Source organism: Podarcis cretensis, assembly GCF_951804945.1.
Source record: "Podarcis cretensis genome assembly, chromosome: 9".
Classification (NCBI taxonomy): domain Eukaryota; kingdom Metazoa; phylum Chordata; class Lepidosauria; order Squamata; family Lacertidae; genus Podarcis; species Podarcis cretensis.
In genome coordinates, this window is record NC_137178.1 from 79138706 (window position 1) to 79157723 (window position 19018).

Consider the following 19018-nt stretch of genomic DNA (forward strand, 5'->3'; position numbering starts at 1 on the left):
CGTCTAAGTCCAGAATATCCACATTCTTTAAATCAATCCACTCCCGTAGCCAGCAAAGACAGGACGCCTCATAATATAATCTCAGATCTGGCAGGGATCTTTCTTTAGTGTCTGTTAACAATTTATACTTTATCCTCGGTTTCTTCGCCTGCCAGATAAATTTAGAAATATCTTTCTGTTTTAAGTGTCCTGTTCCACTGACTCCTGGGATCAACTGGAACGAAAATAACATTATTAGCAATACATTCATTTTTCCTACTAATATCCTTCCCCACAGTGATAAATTCATCCTCCCCCATACCTCCAGATTTCTCTTTATTTTTTCCCAAGTGTTAATATAGTTATCTTTAAAAGGTTTATATTTTTGCTGTCAGCCATACTCCCAAATATTTCACTTTTTTCTCTATTGACAATTCTGTTTTTTGTTGTAAATCCTTATTTTGTTGTTCTGCCATATTTTTTGCCATCATTTTTGTTTTATTTTTGCTTAACTTAAAGCCTGCTACTTGACCAAACTCCAAAATTTATGCAAGACCCTCGGTATACTTACCAATGGGTCACCCATTTGAAACGTTTCTATCCCCCCCCCCCTTTCCCATAAGATCAAGGCAACTTGCAGCCCCCTCTTTAGTAAGAACATAAGAAGAGTCTGCTGGGTGAGGCCATCATCCTGCTCTCTCAGTGGCCCAGCAGATGCCCCAATGGAAAACCAGACAGCAGGATTCAAGCTCAAGACCCCTCTCCCCCCCTTCACTTTCCAGAAACTGGTGTTCAGAACCATACAGCCTCCGACTGGAAGCCGTGACAAAATACTGGTGTGATAAGTTTATATCTGCCAGCTCTCATGAATCTCCTCATTACAATTTGTATTGTAAACTGCCCTGTGATCTTTGGATGAAGGGCGGTACAGAAATTTAATAATTTTTTAAAAAAGAAAAGGAATAATAGTCCATCTATACCACGAGTGACAGTGCTGGATCTAAGGGTACCGCCACACTCTGAATCTGTTCCTTTTACAGGGAGTGCAATCTGATCCAAAACAGTCTAAAACCACCTAACTGGGTAGACGAACAAACCAGAAGCTGTACCTCCATCTTGTCTGATTGAACTTCTGTATATTGGCCCTCATACAGTCCATTATTTTTATTTATTTATTTCATAAGATTTGTACACCGTTTGATTTTTACAAAAGAAAAAAAACCAGCTCAAAGCTGTTTACAAAGAAATAAAACAATAAAGTGGGGAAAAATTCACAACCATACTTTAAAATACACAAAAGTTAAAATACTAAACCAAATTAAAACCCCATCATTGTGAGCTTTAAGCACTGGTTTAGAAGGCTTACTGGCTCCACCTGGGTTGCATGAAAAGGAAAGGTAGAGCTTGGTGTCATTGCATATTGACAGCGCCTGGGTAGTGTCTCCCAGTGGCTTCATATAGACCTTAAGAAGCATAACGGATAAAACAACCCTGTTGGACAACGTATCCTCGGTGTAATAGTCAACACTTTCTGGAACGGCTTTCCAAGTAGGAGTAGAATCACAATTCAGACCCTCAACTCAAGAGAGCCTATCCAGAAGGATGCCACAGTCAGTAAATTGGGGCCTGTTGTTAAGAAGTCTCCACTTGGAAAATTATCCTGTGAAAAGTTCCCACTCATCTTGGGCTTCTCGCCACCACCTTCCTTGAAAGGTTTTAAGGCTCCTTAACTGGTGTGGTGAGTTGACATCCCAATACATGCAGTGCTGCTGTCCAAGGGGAATTTTGGTATGAGAGATTCCAACTGCTTTGAGGTTGCCAACATAATGTCAGGAATGAAGATGCTCAGGAATAAAACTGACATATCTAGACACTTTCCTGCGACTTTCCTGCATACTGTGTTAACATTGTGTTTACAGTACATGCTTCAAACGGTTATGTTTCTGAACAAGAAATGTTTTGAATTATCAGGGGCAAATAATCCGCCCCCCAAAAAAGCAATGTTTATTCAGAAGAATGCTGAAGCATAAGTTCAAGGATACAAAAAAACTGAATAGTGTAATACAGAGTATTTTTATTGTTCAAAGTGCTTTGCATATGTTATCCTGATGTAATTATCCTGCGTGAATCCTGCAAAATAGGTTAATTTTATTCCCTACTGCAGTCGGGGTGGAGGAAAGAGGCCAAGAGGGTGGCTTGCCTCTTGACCGACATGCGGGAGTCACTACTTGGTAGCTTCCTAATTCAGAGCTCATTCCTTTAGCCGCTATGCTAAGCAGCTTCTAGCTCTTACATTGATAGGCACTTGGAGGTTAAATCCAATATTACTCAGTGGCGTCCTGTATGGCATGGAAGGGGCACCCTCCCAACAACAATGTGACTGGGGGTGGGAAGATCAGGGCTGCGTGGTCACACTGGCGAACCAGCCTGGTGCCTGGCTTATCTGCACCCTTCTGCCTTGCAGCATGGAGGGCTTCTGTTCAGGGTTCCAGCCATTCCATTCTTGTGTACAACCACCCCTCTCTTCTGGTGCCCCCACTGCTCCCCCCAGTCAGCATTTCTTGTGGTATGGGCCCTGCAGTGCCCAGTCACAGCTGCATTAAAGGCTTGGATTTCTTGAGCAGCTCTTGCATCGATCCCCAAGGACATATTTTGATGTGAATGGAGTCAGCAAACTGTCAGTTGGCCAATTTTCACTCAGGCTGTTCCATACTTTGGTTTTCTTTTAAAATGGAAGTCCCTCACTCTTGTAGAGCTAGAGAAAAGCAAGCCAATGTTCAGCCAATGAGTGATGAGAGCACTGGCAGCCATAGTGCTTGGTTTGTTCATTGTAGTTTTAAGTGAAGAGTGTCTCACCCACTATCTGGAGAAGGGACTTCCAGGTTCATTTTGAGTCCGTGTTTTGAAAGAGAAGTGATTGCTACTGCTTGTGAGAAATCTAGAGTTTTAGTGTAGCTGTGCTTGGGCAGTAATCTATCTACCCTGAAACAAAATGTTCCAGCAAAAACAGGAGTTCATACTTATTATAAACTTGGGCCTTATTTCATTGGGGGAGAGGAGGCAATTTCATTCCCCCAACCTTGAGTTAGAAATGTTTTTATTCTTTTGCTTTTAACCTGAATTCTTATGTTCTTATTTTGTATTTTTGTGTTGTGAACTGTGGATGAAGGGCTGTATACACATTAAATAATAACAAGGAGTGCAACAGGCTAAATTTTGGACAACTGCATATAATCTGTAAGCCTATATCTGACCTTCATTTTAACCTATCTTCCTGGTGGCAAGTGCCTAATGTTTGTTAATTGTCAATCTTAGTTTCATTCTTGTCCTGTAACCTAAAGCAGATCACGCAGTTGGGTCAGTTTTGCAAGAAAGGTCCTATAAATATGCCAACTAGTATTTTGATAAGGGTTTTCAGCTGGAGGGAAATGCTGATAGGATTTCTGGATCCATGCTGCATCATTTGCAGGGAAGACAGTGAGAAAACCCCTCTTGTGACTTTCCAAATTTGGTTGCCCAGATTTGGGAGAACATGGAATATGGCAACTAAAGTGGAAAATGCTTGAAATGACCTATCCAGACAATGACTTGACTTATTTTTCTAGATACCCTATTGCATTCCCCTCTCACTTCAGCAGCCAGCGTTCTGTAGCCATGGAGTCCCCTCTGTTCTCGCTGGGCTGCTTTTAGGAATGTTCCCCCCTAACCGCCAAGTTGTCTTATACCGTCATGCGTGGTTTGTTGATATTTTGGCTGCATAAGCCTGTGAACTGAAAAATGGGATCACTATGAGTATACAGATGACATGAATTAGTAAATGTGAAATGATAATCCTCTTAAAATACTCAAATTCATCCATGTGCTCCTAGGTCTCCTTAGACATCCTTAGGCATCCTCATCTCCTTAAAATCATTTTTTACACTGAAGGGTTGGCTTCCATCTGTCCATCCTTAAGTGACCTATTTCTTTTCTATTTTGTGATCTTCAAATCATACTGAGCAAAACTGTGTACCTGTTAATATGCCACAATGCGGCACGTTGGAGTAGAGGACACCCCCCCCCCGGCAAGGAAGCGGAAACAGGGGCAGCTGTTAGCAGCTTGAGTTGAAGTGTTTGTCGTGGCTCATTATCAAAGAAATATGGTAATCTTTTCCCACTCTTGTTCCATGTTGAACATTCATTTAAATACTAGTGTATTACAAAAAATCTGAGCTGGTAACAGATTGGCTTTACACAGAGACAAATGTTGAAAGATGTGCTTTTCTTCCTTCTCTTTTATACTGGCATTCCTGACCTTCCCCACTCTGCTCAGACCTCACCTGGAGTAGCACTGAGTCCAGTTCTGGGCACCACAGTTCAAGAAGGACACTGACAAACTGGAACGTGTCCAGAGGAGGGCAACCAAAATGGTCAAAGGCCTGGAAACGATGCCTTATGAGGAACGGCTAAGGGAGCTGGGCATGTTTAGCCTGGAGAAGAGGAGGTTAAGGGGTGATATGATAGCCATGTTCAAATATATAAAAGGATGTCATATAGAGGAGGGAGAAAGGTTGTTTTCTGCTGCTCCAGAGAAGCGGACACGGAGCAATGGCTCCAAACTACAAGAAAGAAGATTCCACCTAAACATTAGGAAGAACTTCCTGACAGTAAGAGCTGTTTGACAGTGGAATTTGCTGCCAAGGAGTGTGGTGGAGTCTCCTTCTTTGGAGGTCTTTAAGCAGAGGCTTGACAACCATATGTCAGGAGTGCTCTGATGGTGTTTCCTGCTTGGCAGGGGGTTGGACTCGATGGCCCTTGTGGTCTCTTCCAACTTTATGATTCTATGATTCTATGATTCTATGATTATATTTTAAAGACTTTTTTTCAGTGTCCTTGCTTCCTTGGAAGCTACTGACCATAGTTTCCCAGTTCAGATACAGTAGGAAGCTGGGGCTTCTGGGATTGTTTCTTTGCTTGTGCAAAGCAACTCATTTATATTTCTGCTTTTTAAGCTGTGATGGTCATCTGAATCCAGCCACTATCATAACTAAACATTTATAACAGGACTGTCAAACACCAGCCCTTTTTTATTATAACAGTTTCATGCAGAGCTGTAAGCTGTAGGTCAGGGATCCTCAAACTACGGTTCGCGGGCCAGATGCAGCCCGCCAGGGTCCTGAACCTGGTCCGCCCGGCAGTTGCAGAACCCGCCGCTGTCTAACGGGTCTTGGCCCAAAACTTTAGCGGCACAGGAACATGGTGGGTGGCGCCAGGGAACATGCGGGTCCAGAGGGCCAGGGAAGGCGAAGCCTCATCGGCCGGGAGAAAGGCTGTTCTAGCTTGACGAGGCACGGATGAGCCCCAGGAGCGGCGAGGCTGTTGTGGAGTGAACCCCGAGGTTTACTCTCACTACACGCTCCTTTCTTCCTGTCGCCTTGCTAAGCAGCTTCTTTTCCCCGGTTCGCTTTGCACTTCCCGCCCTCCCTGCTTTGTTTCCTGGCAGTTTCAACCGAAAAGCCGCTCCTCTCGCTTCCCTTTCTTTCCCCGGTTTCCTTTTCTTCGTCTTTCTTGCGCAAAGGCAGTTTCTTACTCAACTATTCCCTCAACAGTCATTTGGCTTCGAGCACCACATTTTGCTTTTCATTCTCCCGTTCCCTGCCAAATCGCAGGAACAGGAGAGAAGGGGAGTCGTCATGCCGTCATGCTCTCCTGTGCATTTACAGCCTGCCTTAAGAGAGAGATGATTACCTGGAGACCCACTTCCTTTCCTGCAAATCCCCGAGCCAAAGTCGCCTGGACTCTGAGGGGAATCAGTACACCGAGCCTTAACCTGCTTGCACTGAGCGGAAGAGACCTGCACTGGCCATCGCCCGCCTCCGGCAGAGCCGAGGCCTCCACGGCAAGAGCCAGCACCGCCAGAGCCACCATGGTTTCTCTGCAGGATCCGGCGAGGGCTGCTCCTTCCATCGTAGCTTCCCCTTCTGGCCTTCGCCTTTGCCCGTGGCCAGGGGGCAAGGAGATCCCCTTAACCGGTCACTTTCCTCACCTCCCAACAGTCAGGGTTTCAGAAATCTCCAAGAGCCTCTCCCTTTAAGTGGACCCAGCCTTTCCTCTCCCCCCTTTACACACACTTCTCATCCTCCTTCTCCTTCTTTCTTCCTCCTTTGAACATTTCTTGCAATCAGAGTTTATTCTCCAAAGACGTGCGTGTAACACAAGTGAACCCCCCCCCCCCGATCATCACATATTTCCAAGCCCATGGAAAGAACATGCACACAGCACCAAGTTAACTGGAAGTTGCTGGATTGGACCAATTCATGGAGGAGAAGGCTCTCAACAGCTCCTAGTTGTGATGGCCAAGCTCTGCCTGTGCTGCCTCTTCCAAGTCTTCTCTCTTAGAGCAACTGCACTGCATTTAATCCAAATACATCTTCTTGAAAATGTTCACGTTCTGCAGAAGAAGATCCTTACATTTCTGGCAGAACAGAGCAAATTGGCTAGTGCCCATAATGTCACCATGTGCAATGCCCTTAAAGTATATTGTAAATATTGTATTATTTTTCCTGTTTTTGTGCACCACAAATAAAATATGTGCAGTGTGCATAGGAATTCATTCATATTTTCCCCCCAAACTATAGTCTGGCTCCCAGCAGTGTCTGAGGGACAGTGGACTGGCCCCCTGTTTAAAAAGTTTGAGGACCCCTGCTATAGGTAGTGAGTGCCCTGGTGCAGGGTTACATTATTCCAGAAACTGCCTCTCCAGGGCCAATGCCATCCATTTCCAGAATTGGAGAACTGCTAGCTAATTGGTACAGCAAATGCTCTGCATCCGGAAGGTCCTAAGTTCACCTCAAGTTTAAAAGTATTGGGAAGGACCATGAAACCCTGGAGAATTGCGTCTAGTTAGAGGAGTCAGTGGGCAAAAAATGTGTTCTCTTCCTGTGTTGCTCATTTCAGGTTACATTGACAAAGTGTTTGTCTAGTGCTTGAGATTCTAAGTGGAGGAGCTGCTGCCAGAGTGCTGTGATGGATCACATTTTGACTTGTACAAAGCTCAGTGGTTGCCTGAAGCTGGCTGCTACCTCTCAGCCTAACCTACCTTACTGGATCATTGTTTTGAGGATTAGAAGGTGTGTGGAGAGCTCCTGGGGGAAGAACGGAATAAAAATATTACTACAGCTTAGCTCTCCCTTTTAATCTATGCTGTAAGATGGAACCGGGCCCGACCTCAGTGGCAGAGGGCAGGCTTTGCAAGCAGACTGTCCCCGGTTCAATCCCTGGGATCTCCAGGTCGAAACTGGATGGTTTCCTGGTCTGAAGTCCTGGAGAGCCACTGCCAGTCAGTGTAGACAATACTGAGCTAGATGGACCCAGGAGTCTGACCGCATGTGAGGCATGTTTGTATGTTCTTGTGCCATCCATAAATACAGCTGTTGTCAAGGGGTGAGCTATTACACAGAGCCTTGCCAAGTGGTCCAGGCAGCCTTCCCTCTACATACCACAGACTTGTGGTGTTGTGGAGAAAATCTCGCTTTAGTGTTTTCTGAGCCACTGCAGATAAACAACCTTTGTACTGTGACAGGATGCGGGTGGTGCTGTGGGTTAAACCACAGAGCCTAGGGCTTGCCAATCAGAAGGTTGGCGGTTCGAATCCCCGCAGCGGGGTGAGCTCCCGTTGCTCGGTCCCAGCTCCTGCCAACCTAGCAGTTCAAAAGCACGTCATGTGCAAGTAGATAAATAGGTACCGCTCCAGCGGGAAGGTAAATGGTGTTTCCGTGTGCTGTTCTGGTTCGCCAGAAGCGGCTTAGTCATGCTGGCCACATGACCCGGAAGCTGCACGCCGGCTCCCTCGGCCTGTAAAGCGAGATGAGCGCCGCAACCCCAGAGTCGGCCACGACTGGACCTAATGGTCAGGGGTCCCTTTACCTTTACCTTACTGTGACAGGATTGGCCGCCTTATGTGGCATGTGCTTTTTTAAAATGTTTCTTTGTGGCACCCATAGCATGCTGACCAGCCCTTTTGTGTGAATCATTGTTTTGCCTGTATCAGTATTCTCTCCTACATTTTAAACCAAGTAGCATGATTTATGTGTGGTTGAACACAGGCATGTCACTCAAGAACTGATTTAAGGGCGGTGGGAGGTCAATATAATACTTTCAGCTGAGGGCTGCATCTTTCGCTTCAGGAACATGTTCCCAGAAGTACCTGGGATTTGGCGAGCTTAACCTCTTGACCAAACCTCTGTTGCTCAAAGTTTCCCCCTCCCTTAGAATTACTGTCACCACATGGACAACTTCAACCAGTTGTGATGTGTCTGTCATGTTTTAGCTTTTGGTCTTTGCAGCCAGGAGATTGCCCTCTTGACTGTTTTGTGGTGGCATGTTGATGGTTTTTAACCTCAGACTCTATTCTAATTCATGGGCATTATTTAAAGTTTCATTTGAATGAATGCTCCTTTGCCCCAAAGTGGAATGATTCTGCAGGAGTAAAGCCCATCCTTGGCCACCTCTTTCTTCTATGCCAACAGAATATTTTTCTTCTTGAAAATGTTTGCTGTAGTTTGATAGTGGCTGGTGACTCTTTTAAATTTGTACTTTTTGCTGTTTTGCTGTTAAATGTGTTTAGATAATACAAGCTTTTTAAATATTTATATATAACTTCGAAGACTTCTGATGAATGTCAAACATGACTCTATGTAAGGAAACAATAAAGTAAGGTTTTTCCAGGCACTTCTGGCTCTAAACACATCTTTTATCATTGACAATACAAACCTGTGCCAGTTCCATTACTGCTCTCAAATTTTTTTGCAAAACCTGTCCCAGTCAGATTGAAATTAAAATGTTATATTCTATAATCTCTGTAAAGACATGCATCTCTGCCCTCTGCTGTCCATTCTGGGAAATTTATAGGAAAAGTCAAGAGTTAAACAGCAGAGTTGTACAGTGGTACCTCGGATTACAAACATCTCGGGTTACAAACACTTCAGGTTACAGACTCTGCTAACCCGGAAGTAGTACCTCGGGTTAAGAACTTTGCTTCAGGACGAGAACAGAAATGGGGAGGCCCCATTAGCTAAAGTGGTACTTCAGGTTAAGAACAGTTTCAGGTTAAGAACGGACCTCCCGAACAAATTAAGTTCTTAACCTGAGGTACCACTCATGAAAATGGTATGAAATGTAGAGAAAAGACAAAAGCAAAAGTGCAGTGCTAGTAAGATCATTTACAGAACCCAAGTGGTTGCTCAGTTTAAATTTAAAACGTCTTGTCAAGAAGCTGTGAATTTAGAAAATGGAAACATCGATGCTCCTAACCCTAGTGGGGTGGCTCAGTTGGTGGAACATGAGACTCTTCATCTCAGAGTCATGGGTTTGAGATCCAGGTTGGGCAAATAGATTGCTGCATTGCAGGGGGTTGGACTAGATGACCCCCAGGGTCCCTTCCAACTCTACAATTCTATGATTTTCATAACACAGCACATCTGTAGTGGCATTTAGAACCTTTTAAAAGAAGATTGTTCTGTATGGTGATGTTACTCCTTTTGTTTCGCAGTTTCCCTCTAATGGGGAAATCTGTGGCCCTTTAGATGTTACTGGACTCCATCAGCCTAAGCCAGCCTGGCTGATGACCAGAGATGGTGGGTGTTCGAGTCTTTGCATCTCTACACGTGGTCTGATGTAGAGATGGGCAACAGACTAGCACAGCTATCCCTCTGAAAAGGAATAGTATTTTTATATGGAAGCTTTGATTTGCCAGGTGTCCAGTTCTGTGCTACCTGCGGAGCAAATACAAAAAAATAAAAGAAAACAGGCATTCATCATTCCAGTAAGAGTTGGTTGTTGTTGTTGTTGTTGTTGTTTATTATTATTACTTTACAAAATTTATATGCCACTTGATTGTAAAATGGCTGACAAAAAGGTAAAACAATACAATTAATAAAAATTTTCAACCATACTTAAAAACATACGAAAATTAAAATACTAAAATATTAAAATTACCTCAACCTTATAAGCATCTAGGTAGGCTTGTCTAAACAAGAATTTCACCTGTAATGTAAAATGTACCCAGAGATTCATACTTATTCTTTGTATTGTATAGGTTGACCAAACAGAAAATATGAGTATTCAGAGGGTGTTTTTGGAATGAGATTCCTTCTGCTCATACAGACAGCTGTACAGTTTCTGTCCTGTTACTCTTTACCTATCTTCCTTTTTTCCTGTCGCTTTTCTTCCCTTCTTCCCCCTCTTTTTCTTTCTTCAGATCTAACTGGCTTAAGCCGTGCTGTGGGAGGCGAGCTGCTGTGTGGCAGGTATTTTTGCTCAGTGCAAGTCTCAACAGTTTCCTGGTAGCCTGTGTAGTATTGGTGGTGATCCTGCTGACTCTGGAACTCCTAATAGATATAAAGCTTCTCCAGTGTGAGTAGCAGGTTTTTCTTTTTCCTGAAACTTTTGGCAATTATATTGAGGCTAATGCACTATGGGTTGCAGGTGGGTGGGTGGAAATAGCTTGGGAATAGTGTCTAGATCAGGCTTCCTCAACCTCGGCCCTCCAGATGTTTTTGGCCTACAACTCCCATGATCCCTAGCTAGCAGGACCAGTGGCCAGGGATGATGGGAACTATAGTCTCAAAACATCTGGGGGGCCGAGGTTGGGAAAGCCTGGTCTAGATTGTCTGAGGTATGACGTGTATGGAATTTTGTGAACCTCTGATGTGCTGATATTCCTTTGGGGCTCATCCCAGACCTAACATTACCCACTGTCTCCCCACCTGTCCCATTCAGATGTACATTTGAATTCTTCCCCGCCCCCCCCACCGGCAGCACTATGGGGTTTGTTGGTCTTCCAGAGTAATTAATAGGGCTGGGTAATATGATTTTCAACATTGCAATATATCACCAGCTAAACATTGCAGTATTTCAATATACAGTGGTACCTCGGGTTACATACGCTTCAGGTTACATACGCTTCAGGTTACAGAATCCGCTAACCGAGAAATAGTGCTTCAGTTTAAGAACTTTGCTTCAGAATGAGAACAGAAATCGTGCACCGGCGGCACGGCAGCAGCAGGAGGCCCCATTAGCTAAAGTGGTGCTTCAGGTTAAGAACAGTTTCAGGTTAAGAACGGACCTCCGGAACGAATTAAGTACTTAACCTGGGGTAGCATTGTATCAAGTTGTCTGAAATGAGGCTGGAGCTTATATTAATCTGGGGAAATACTGAATTATTATTTTTTTAATTTGATGTTTATAATTAAATGAAATTTTACTCTGATTGCATGCTTGACTAAACCATTAAAGAATTCTGGAGAATATATTACTGTTCTGTTATGGGCTTTATATGTCTATAGTAACACTTTGAACTTGACCTGGTAACAGATTGGTGTTAGAAACTCAGTTAGACAATCTAGGTGCCACATGGTGCCTGAAAACTAGGTTACAGGTGCAATAACAGAATGTCTAGGCCATTTTTATATATAACAAGATTACAAAGCTGAAAATGAATGAACTCTAGCTAAAATCTTATGTTCATTCTTAATATGGTCTTGTCCTCATTGGAAGACAAAATCATGCTTACCCTAATATTCTTTTTTAAAATAATAATTTTTATTATTTTCAATTATTAAACTCCAATAACAGCCACATTTTATCAATATCATATTACCATTCCCATCCAAATATAGATCAATTATACAGCCAATTATAATTTTTGAGTGACTTCCTGTGTGCTGGGTTTTGGGATGCAAAGTTCTTATTTCCTCCTGCTTCCAAAATCTTAGTTAATCCAGTTGCATTAAGTCCTGATCTTAGCTACAGAGTTCTTGACTTCCATTCGTGTTGAGATATTTAATAAAAAGATTTTTTCCCCGCAAGGAGAGTTCTGTATCCTGTAAATTCTCTGTGTGAGATGTTTATTTTCCCATTTGCTTCTTCATTGTTCTAATCATGTCCTGCAGCAGCATCTCTTCTTCCGCTTTTCCAATCTTTCTCTTCTTCTGCTGAAATTCAAGCTGCATCATTACGCCATCTTTGTTGTTTGTGTCTGAGTAAGGGAGTAATCTGGTTTCCCGCCGTAGCTCTGGGCGAAATTCCAGTTTTCCTTCCAATTCTTAGATCTCTTAACAATCTGGCGCCGTGCCAGGTCTTCTAAGGCCATAATCCGAATTGCCGTCCAGTGGAAGTTAGATGCTTTAAATCATTTCAGTGTTCTCACACAGTACTATTTTCATATTAATCCATAAATATAATTCCGTTCTCTTTTTCTCTTCTTGCTTTTTATCAATTTGTTATCGTTTAGGGGGAGGTTTGCCAAATCATTTATGTAGCAAATATAGTATATGTAAAAAAGGGTAAAAACTCCCCTCCCGCCTCACATACCATATTTTTCAACCAGCATGAGTTTGACCAAACTGTGGGAGGCAGTGGAAGACAGGAGGGCCTGGCGTGCTCTGGTCCATGGGGTCATGAAGAGTCAGACACGACTAAATGACTAAACAACAACATAGAACAGTTATATTCGACGTGAGACTTTAATGTGGAATACAGTATAAGGTTGAGGGAGGAGAGAGAAGGGAGGTGGGTAGTAAACTTTCATTCTTTATATCCATTTATTAATTTTCATTGGCATTGAGAGAGGTTGGGGGCCCCAGAGCGTGGTGGCCTGCCTTCAGTTGACTGCAGTGGGATCTGTTTGTGTGTATGAGGGTGTGTGGGGTTCTTGGGTCAAGTTAGCCATATTGATTCATATGCTGTTGGTGGGTTCTTGTTGTTGCCCTGTTGGGCTGTGTGTGTAATAAAAGGGAGCCACACCGGGGTGAAAGTGTCCTCTACTTGGTTGTTGTTTAGTCGTTTAGTCGTGTCTGACTCTTCATGACCCCATGGACCAGAGCACCCCAGGCACTTCTGTCTTCCACTGCCTCCCGCAGTTTGGTCAGACTCATGTTTGTAGCTTCGAGAACACTGTCCCACCATCTCATGCTCTGCCATCCCCTTCTCCTTGTGCCCTCCATCTTTCCCAACATCAGGGTCTTTTCCAGGGAGTCTTCTCTTCTCATGAGGTGGCCAAAGTCTTGGAGCCTCAGCTTCAGCATCTGTCCTTCCAGTGAGCACTCAGGGCTCATTTCCTTCAGAATGGAGAGGTTTGATCTTCTTGCGGTCCATGGGACTCTCAAGTCTCCTCCAGCACCATAATTCAAAAGCATCAATTCTTCGGCGATCAGCCTTCTTTATGGTCCAGCTTTCACTTCCATACATCACTGCTGGAAAAACCATAGCTTTAACTATACAGACCTTTGTTGACAAGGTGATGTCTCTGCTTTTTAAGATGCTGTCTAGGTTTGTCATTGCTTTTCTGCCAAGAAGCAGGCGTCTTTTAATTTCGTGACTGCTGTCACCATCTGCAGTGATCATGGAACCCAAGAAAGTAAAATCTCTCACTTCTCCATTTCTTCCCCTTCTACTTAAACCACCATAAATTTACTGGTGGGAGGGTCCAAGAGCCCCACCACCACCTTCTCAAAGCCTGAGAAGCCCTCCCCATCCACCCTCACAAGCCACTGCCTGCTAGTATATTTCAAATTAAAAGCATATCACACATTAAAAGTACATTAAACAAGGCAACTAAAACCTAAACCTAACGTCTTTGTATTCTGGAAAGCACAGGCTCAGGGAAGGAATTTTAATCTCCAAATACCTCGATAGACACTATCTGATATTGCAACAACTTATTGGACTCGCCAGCCGTCCTAACACTGGGATGTTGCTGCCAAATACAGCCTGACTCCCCCAAAACACGCACAGCTCTCCCTAAGTGCCACCTAACCCCTAAGTCCACTCTTAACTTTTGCTACGCCAGAAGACCTTTAGATAAACTCTTACCTGCTTCCCACCCAAATAAGACTCAAAACAACCATCATGCCCACCCATTCAAACGTTCCCTTTCTCCTCCCCAAGCCGACTTTCATCGCCCTTTCTGCTCCTTCCGTGTCTCATTGGCACTTGTAATAGTTGCTCGCTTGAAGAGCCCACCCCACTGCACCATGCATTTGTAGGAACACAGAGCCTGCGGGGAATGCCAGCCTTCAGAGCTGACATGACGAGAGGCATGGTGGGGGAGCCACACGCAGAGAGAGACGGGCAGAAGTGAGGAAGGAGGGTTAAACATTGCTGCCTACATTACAGAGGAAAGTTCCCTGTAGGTGTCTGTGCTCTTCGGGCAGACTGGTGGCTTTCGTCAGCCACCTGCCCTTGTGGTTTGCCGCCGCCTGCAGGAGGCAGGGGAGAGCTGAGCCAGCTGCAGAAATTTTGAGCGATGATACACATCATGATTAGTGATACATTTCCAGGTTATTATGAAACTGGTTATCACGATGTGAGTTTCATACCGGATTTTGGACAAATGTATCAATGTGCATTGGCCAGCCCTAGTAATGAAAGCATCTGGTTTGAAAGCTGGGACTAAAGCCATGGATGCTGTTGTTTGGGAAAGGGTGTTGCTTCTATACCTTTTCCAAAAAAGGTTTTGCTCTGTTTGAACTTGGAAATTCAAGAAATATGTGTGGAGGGATATACACATGGGAAACTGCGACAGTGGAATAAAGGGATTTTTTTCAGTGAGGACGGGATCCTTCAGACCCAGTCTCCCATTCCTAGACAGCTGCACAAGACTGATCTGGAAGGCTAGGGATGCTCACATGAAATCTCATGGGAACTTGGATGGCCCTGCGAGATTTCACGACAGCATCCCAGAACCAGTGTGCTGAGAGGGAAAGCCCAGCATTAAAAGAAATGTTAAGCTCTCTGCTTTGCTGGCATTAACCTGCAGAATTTCAACCAGCTGTCCTTCAACTGCATAGGGTCACTCTTTCACACAGTACATCTGGGAGTAGAATAGATTTTTTTCTCCCATTTTTTCTGTTTTTCTAAGTGCAGGAGCTTTATGTGGAAAGAGCATTTCTTTTTCTGAAATTTTCTGCCACTCAAGATTTTGCCCATCAGACAATGTTGCAATATGAAATGCTTACGTTCAGAATTTCAGCCAGCCAATACTCTTCTCCATTCCTCTGTAAGATGTGATTGTACTATAAATGTATACAAAATATATAAAATAACGTTGTTAAACTAATTCAAAGATCTATAAACTAACTTGACAACCAATGTACAGTGGTACCTTGGTTTTCGAATGTAATCCGTTCTGGAAGACCATTTGACCTCCGAAACGTTCAAAAACTGAAGCATTTACTTCCAGAAGCATTTACTTATGGAAAACGCAATAGCGCGTTCGACTTCTGAAAAGTGTTCAAAAACGGAAGCAGTTACTTCCGGGTTTTCGGCCTTCGAAAACCGAAATGTTCGAATTTCGAGAAATTGCTTCTGGAAATTGAGGTTTTTTCATAAAGTTGTGTGTAGACCTAAAGTGGCCTTCATTAATGAGGCTTTTAGAATGGGATTTTGCTTCTTCCCATATACATCTGCCCCAGACTCTGCAGTCATCACCAGAGGCCATTCATTGGGTTTCCTCACTAGGGGAGCCTGGTGGCTATAGGCTGGTGGCCTTTTCAATGCCGACTCCCCCAGTTGTTGTAGAATGTCCTCTCTAGGAAGCCTCATCCCAGTGCATACGTTCGTGTCTTTCTAATACCAGATGAAGACCTTAAAAAAAATCCCAGGCCGTATAAATCTCGCTGTAGTTTTTAAATTAGTTCCGGCCTTTTGTGTTATTATTTGCGCTTTATTTTTAATCTTAATATTCATTTTTAGTCAGTTTTTAATGCTACACCACTTTTTATTTTATTAGTCCTTCTATTTATTTATTAAACTTTTTTGTTTTCCGTAAGCTGCCCAGAGAACACTTGTTACAGGGCAGCCTATAAATGTCAAAAATATAATGAATAAGTAAATATTGCAACTGATAATCTTTTCATTGTATGGCTCTTTAGAATACCCATTAGCATTCACAGTCAGTACTGGCTTGGAGTAGGGGGTGCAATAAAAACATTTTATTGTCTTGCATGTTGCCCATTCTGCACATCTTTAGTTGAACACAAGAGGGCAGACAGAATGTTGCACATTCCTTTATTCCTTCCAACATATGGGTTGCTGCCTTGTTGATAGCATTTTCCCATTTCCCTTTATTGCAGCCATCAGGATGTTGCTGAAAATGTACAATGTAGCTGAGGTTTTTTCCTTCTTTCTCTTAGCATTTCACAATATGGAGACAGGGCTATAAATGTGTCAGTGCAACATTGCATAGGTAGTGGAGTTACAGGATTTAAAAAACAAAACAAACCTAAAAGTGAAATACTGTGTTTCACTCAAACAGATTAATATTCTGCTACAGTTTTGCATTTTTCTGTCCCTGCAAACAACACTGAAAACTTGAAGTTTTTTTCCTTATTAAGAAGAAAACAAAACTCGTATGTATTCCCAAAGTTATTTTAACACTTTACTACACATGAAACATTTTCAACATAAAGAGGGGAAATTGGTCTCCCTAAAGGCTCCTGAGAGAGCCTTGCATCACAGCAAGAGTCCAGGGTGTTTTCTAAGCACAGTGTATCATTATTTACCATGATCACAGTGCAATACATCCCACGAGAGAAAAGATATTGGCCTTACATACGCTTCAGGTTGCTGACTCCGCTAAGCCAGAAATATTACCTTGGGTTAAGAACTTTGCTTCAGGATGAGAACAGAAATCGTGCTCCAGCGGCAGCGGGAGGACCCATTAGCTAAAGTGGTGCTTCTGGTTAAGAACGGACCTCCGGAACGAATTAAGTTCTTAACCCGAGGTACCACTATGTAAGGCCAATATCTTTTCTCTCGTGGGATGTATTGCACTGTGATCATGGTAAATAATGATAAATTGTGCTTATTGTCGCTTTCCTGAGTCCTCCCTCCAAGCTACTAATCCATCACACGCAGGCACTGAACGGGTTACCACGCTTTTTGGCTTCTTCTCTGGCACCAGATACAGAACCTCAAAACAGCAAGTCCAAAACATGGCATGTTCTCTTCCTCCCCCACCTACATCCAGAATTAAACATGGTTGTTTAGTAATATGCCTTTCCTACACTCTACATGAGGACAAAGGAAGGCTTAATGCAGGCCAAATTGTAGATCAGTCTCATGGCATGTGGCCTGGTTCACACATCATGTAATGACACAAGCATGCTGGTTTCCAAAGAGGAGCACGTATCCACTTTATTACTGACTAGAAATCATGGTTAAGGAGATTAACCACAATCCTGAGTTCCAACCCTAAACCAGAGCTTTCTGTGCTGAGGCAAAGGACCATGGATGAGCATAGCAACTGCAGTCTTCTTCCTGCAAGACAGTGCATGCAAACTAAACCATCATTTGGCTGAGCATCACATGCAGTCATGGGCGTTGAGTGACTTTAATTCATTCTTGGCTCTTATATTCTACTTTTGGTACCTTTTGAATCCCGAATCTTGGACTTGTTTACTGAAAGAAGCCAAACTTGGAACCATAGTTTATAAACCTGATTTGTTTCAATAAACCATAGTTCAGATTAACCACAGTTTGGTTTGGACAGTAATGCTAATTGCAGCTAATTGAAAATGGAGGTGAAATGTCTGATCCTGTGCCAGTAGGGGAGAATATGTGCTGGAGGCTCAGAGATGGGAGAGTTGAGAAGATGGAAAATGGAAGCAGACAAGTAACTGTAAATCATGTTAAGCTTTAGTGAAGCTTAAACCAAGGTGTGCATTCTAAATGATTGTTAATAAAAACCACAATTGGTGTTATGTCTCGACTGAGCCTATATCTCTAATGTTGTGTACTAGCTGTGAATCTTTACCAGTGTTTCTGCAATTGGTGGGGAGTTCACTTCTTTCATCATTTTGTCCCTTCTCTCCCAACCCAGATTTGGCCCACAGTCTCCTGGGGGGCCAGCCTTAATCAAGGCAGGCTTCAGAATGTTTGGTTCATTATGTATAATGTGCAACTTGCATGCTGGGAAACCAAAATGATGCTTCATAATAATCTTTATTTAATTTCAGTTTCAAATGCATCACAGTTTGCTGGAGTTATTCACTGGATCAGTCTAGTTATCCTCTCTGTGTTCTTTTCAGAGGTAAGTGAAATGTGAAAGTAAGTGACAAAGGACAATATAACTGATAAAATGGTTACTTCCTTAGGAAATGTGTTCAGTTGTATATCTAGGCACCTTAATTATCTTAGTTACCTCAGGACTACAACACCTCAAGGGCTGCATCTTTCCAAATGAACCTACACAAACCCTGAAATCATCTTCTGAGGCCCTTCTTCGTGTTTCACCTCCTTGAGAGGTCCAGAGGGTGGCAACATGAGAAGGGGCCTTCTCTGCAGTGGCTCCCCATCTGTGGAATGCTCTCCCCAGGGAAGTTTGACTGGTGCCTTCATTATACACCTTTGGGCGCCAGGCAAAAAGGTTCCTTTTAAACCAGGCCTTTGTTTGATCCGATTTACATCCTCTGCCCTTTTAAAATGTATTTTTATTAGATATTTTGTGGTAGGTATCTTGATTTTATTCTGTGAACCGCCCTGAGACCCCCGGGTATAGGGCGGTATATAAATTCAGTAAATAATAAATATTTATAATATGGCATGTTAGTGCATGAGCTTGTATTTTAAAGAGTTCTTAGAAAGTGCAGCTGGAGTATAATGCAACTTGTAGGTTATCAACAGGAGTTGACCACCGACAGCACACAGGCAACAATCTTGAGATATCTGCATTGACTCCCAGCTCCTTCTTGGACCAAGTTTGTCGTGTCCCCCCCCCCCCCCCCCCGATGCTGATCATTACCTTTTTAAAGCTCTAAATCATCTGGGTGCAGAGTAACTGAAGAACCACCTTCTCTCAGAAAATCTGGCTACTTGTTTATAACTGCATTGAAGGCCCTACTTTAGAGTCCTTCATCACAGATGTGGCAGAAGGTTATTCAAAGGATGTCCTTTTTCACAGTGGCATCTATGTTTTGAAACTTCTTCACGGGAGAAGGATGATCTGCCCCCTTGCTAGTAGCCTCTTGACAGCAAGTCTTATTCCAGAGGGCATTTGGAA

The 19018-nt window shown here is 43.3% G+C and overlaps 1 protein-coding gene across 5 annotated transcripts in view; it reads left to right on the forward strand.

The window, feature by feature from the left end:
* Positions 1–19018, forward strand: part of TMEM266 (transmembrane protein 266) — a 106508-nt gene that overhangs the window by 54863 nt on the left and 32627 nt on the right. For all 5 annotated transcript variants that reach the window (XM_079991608.1, XM_079991611.1, XM_079991612.1 and 2 more), the window contains 2 exons: positions 10217–10371; positions 17976–18049. In XM_079991608.1, coding sequence (XP_079847734.1) covers positions 10217–10371; positions 17976–18049 — 229 coding nt within the window. The remainder of the gene's footprint in view (positions 1–10216; positions 10372–17975; positions 18050–19018) is intronic.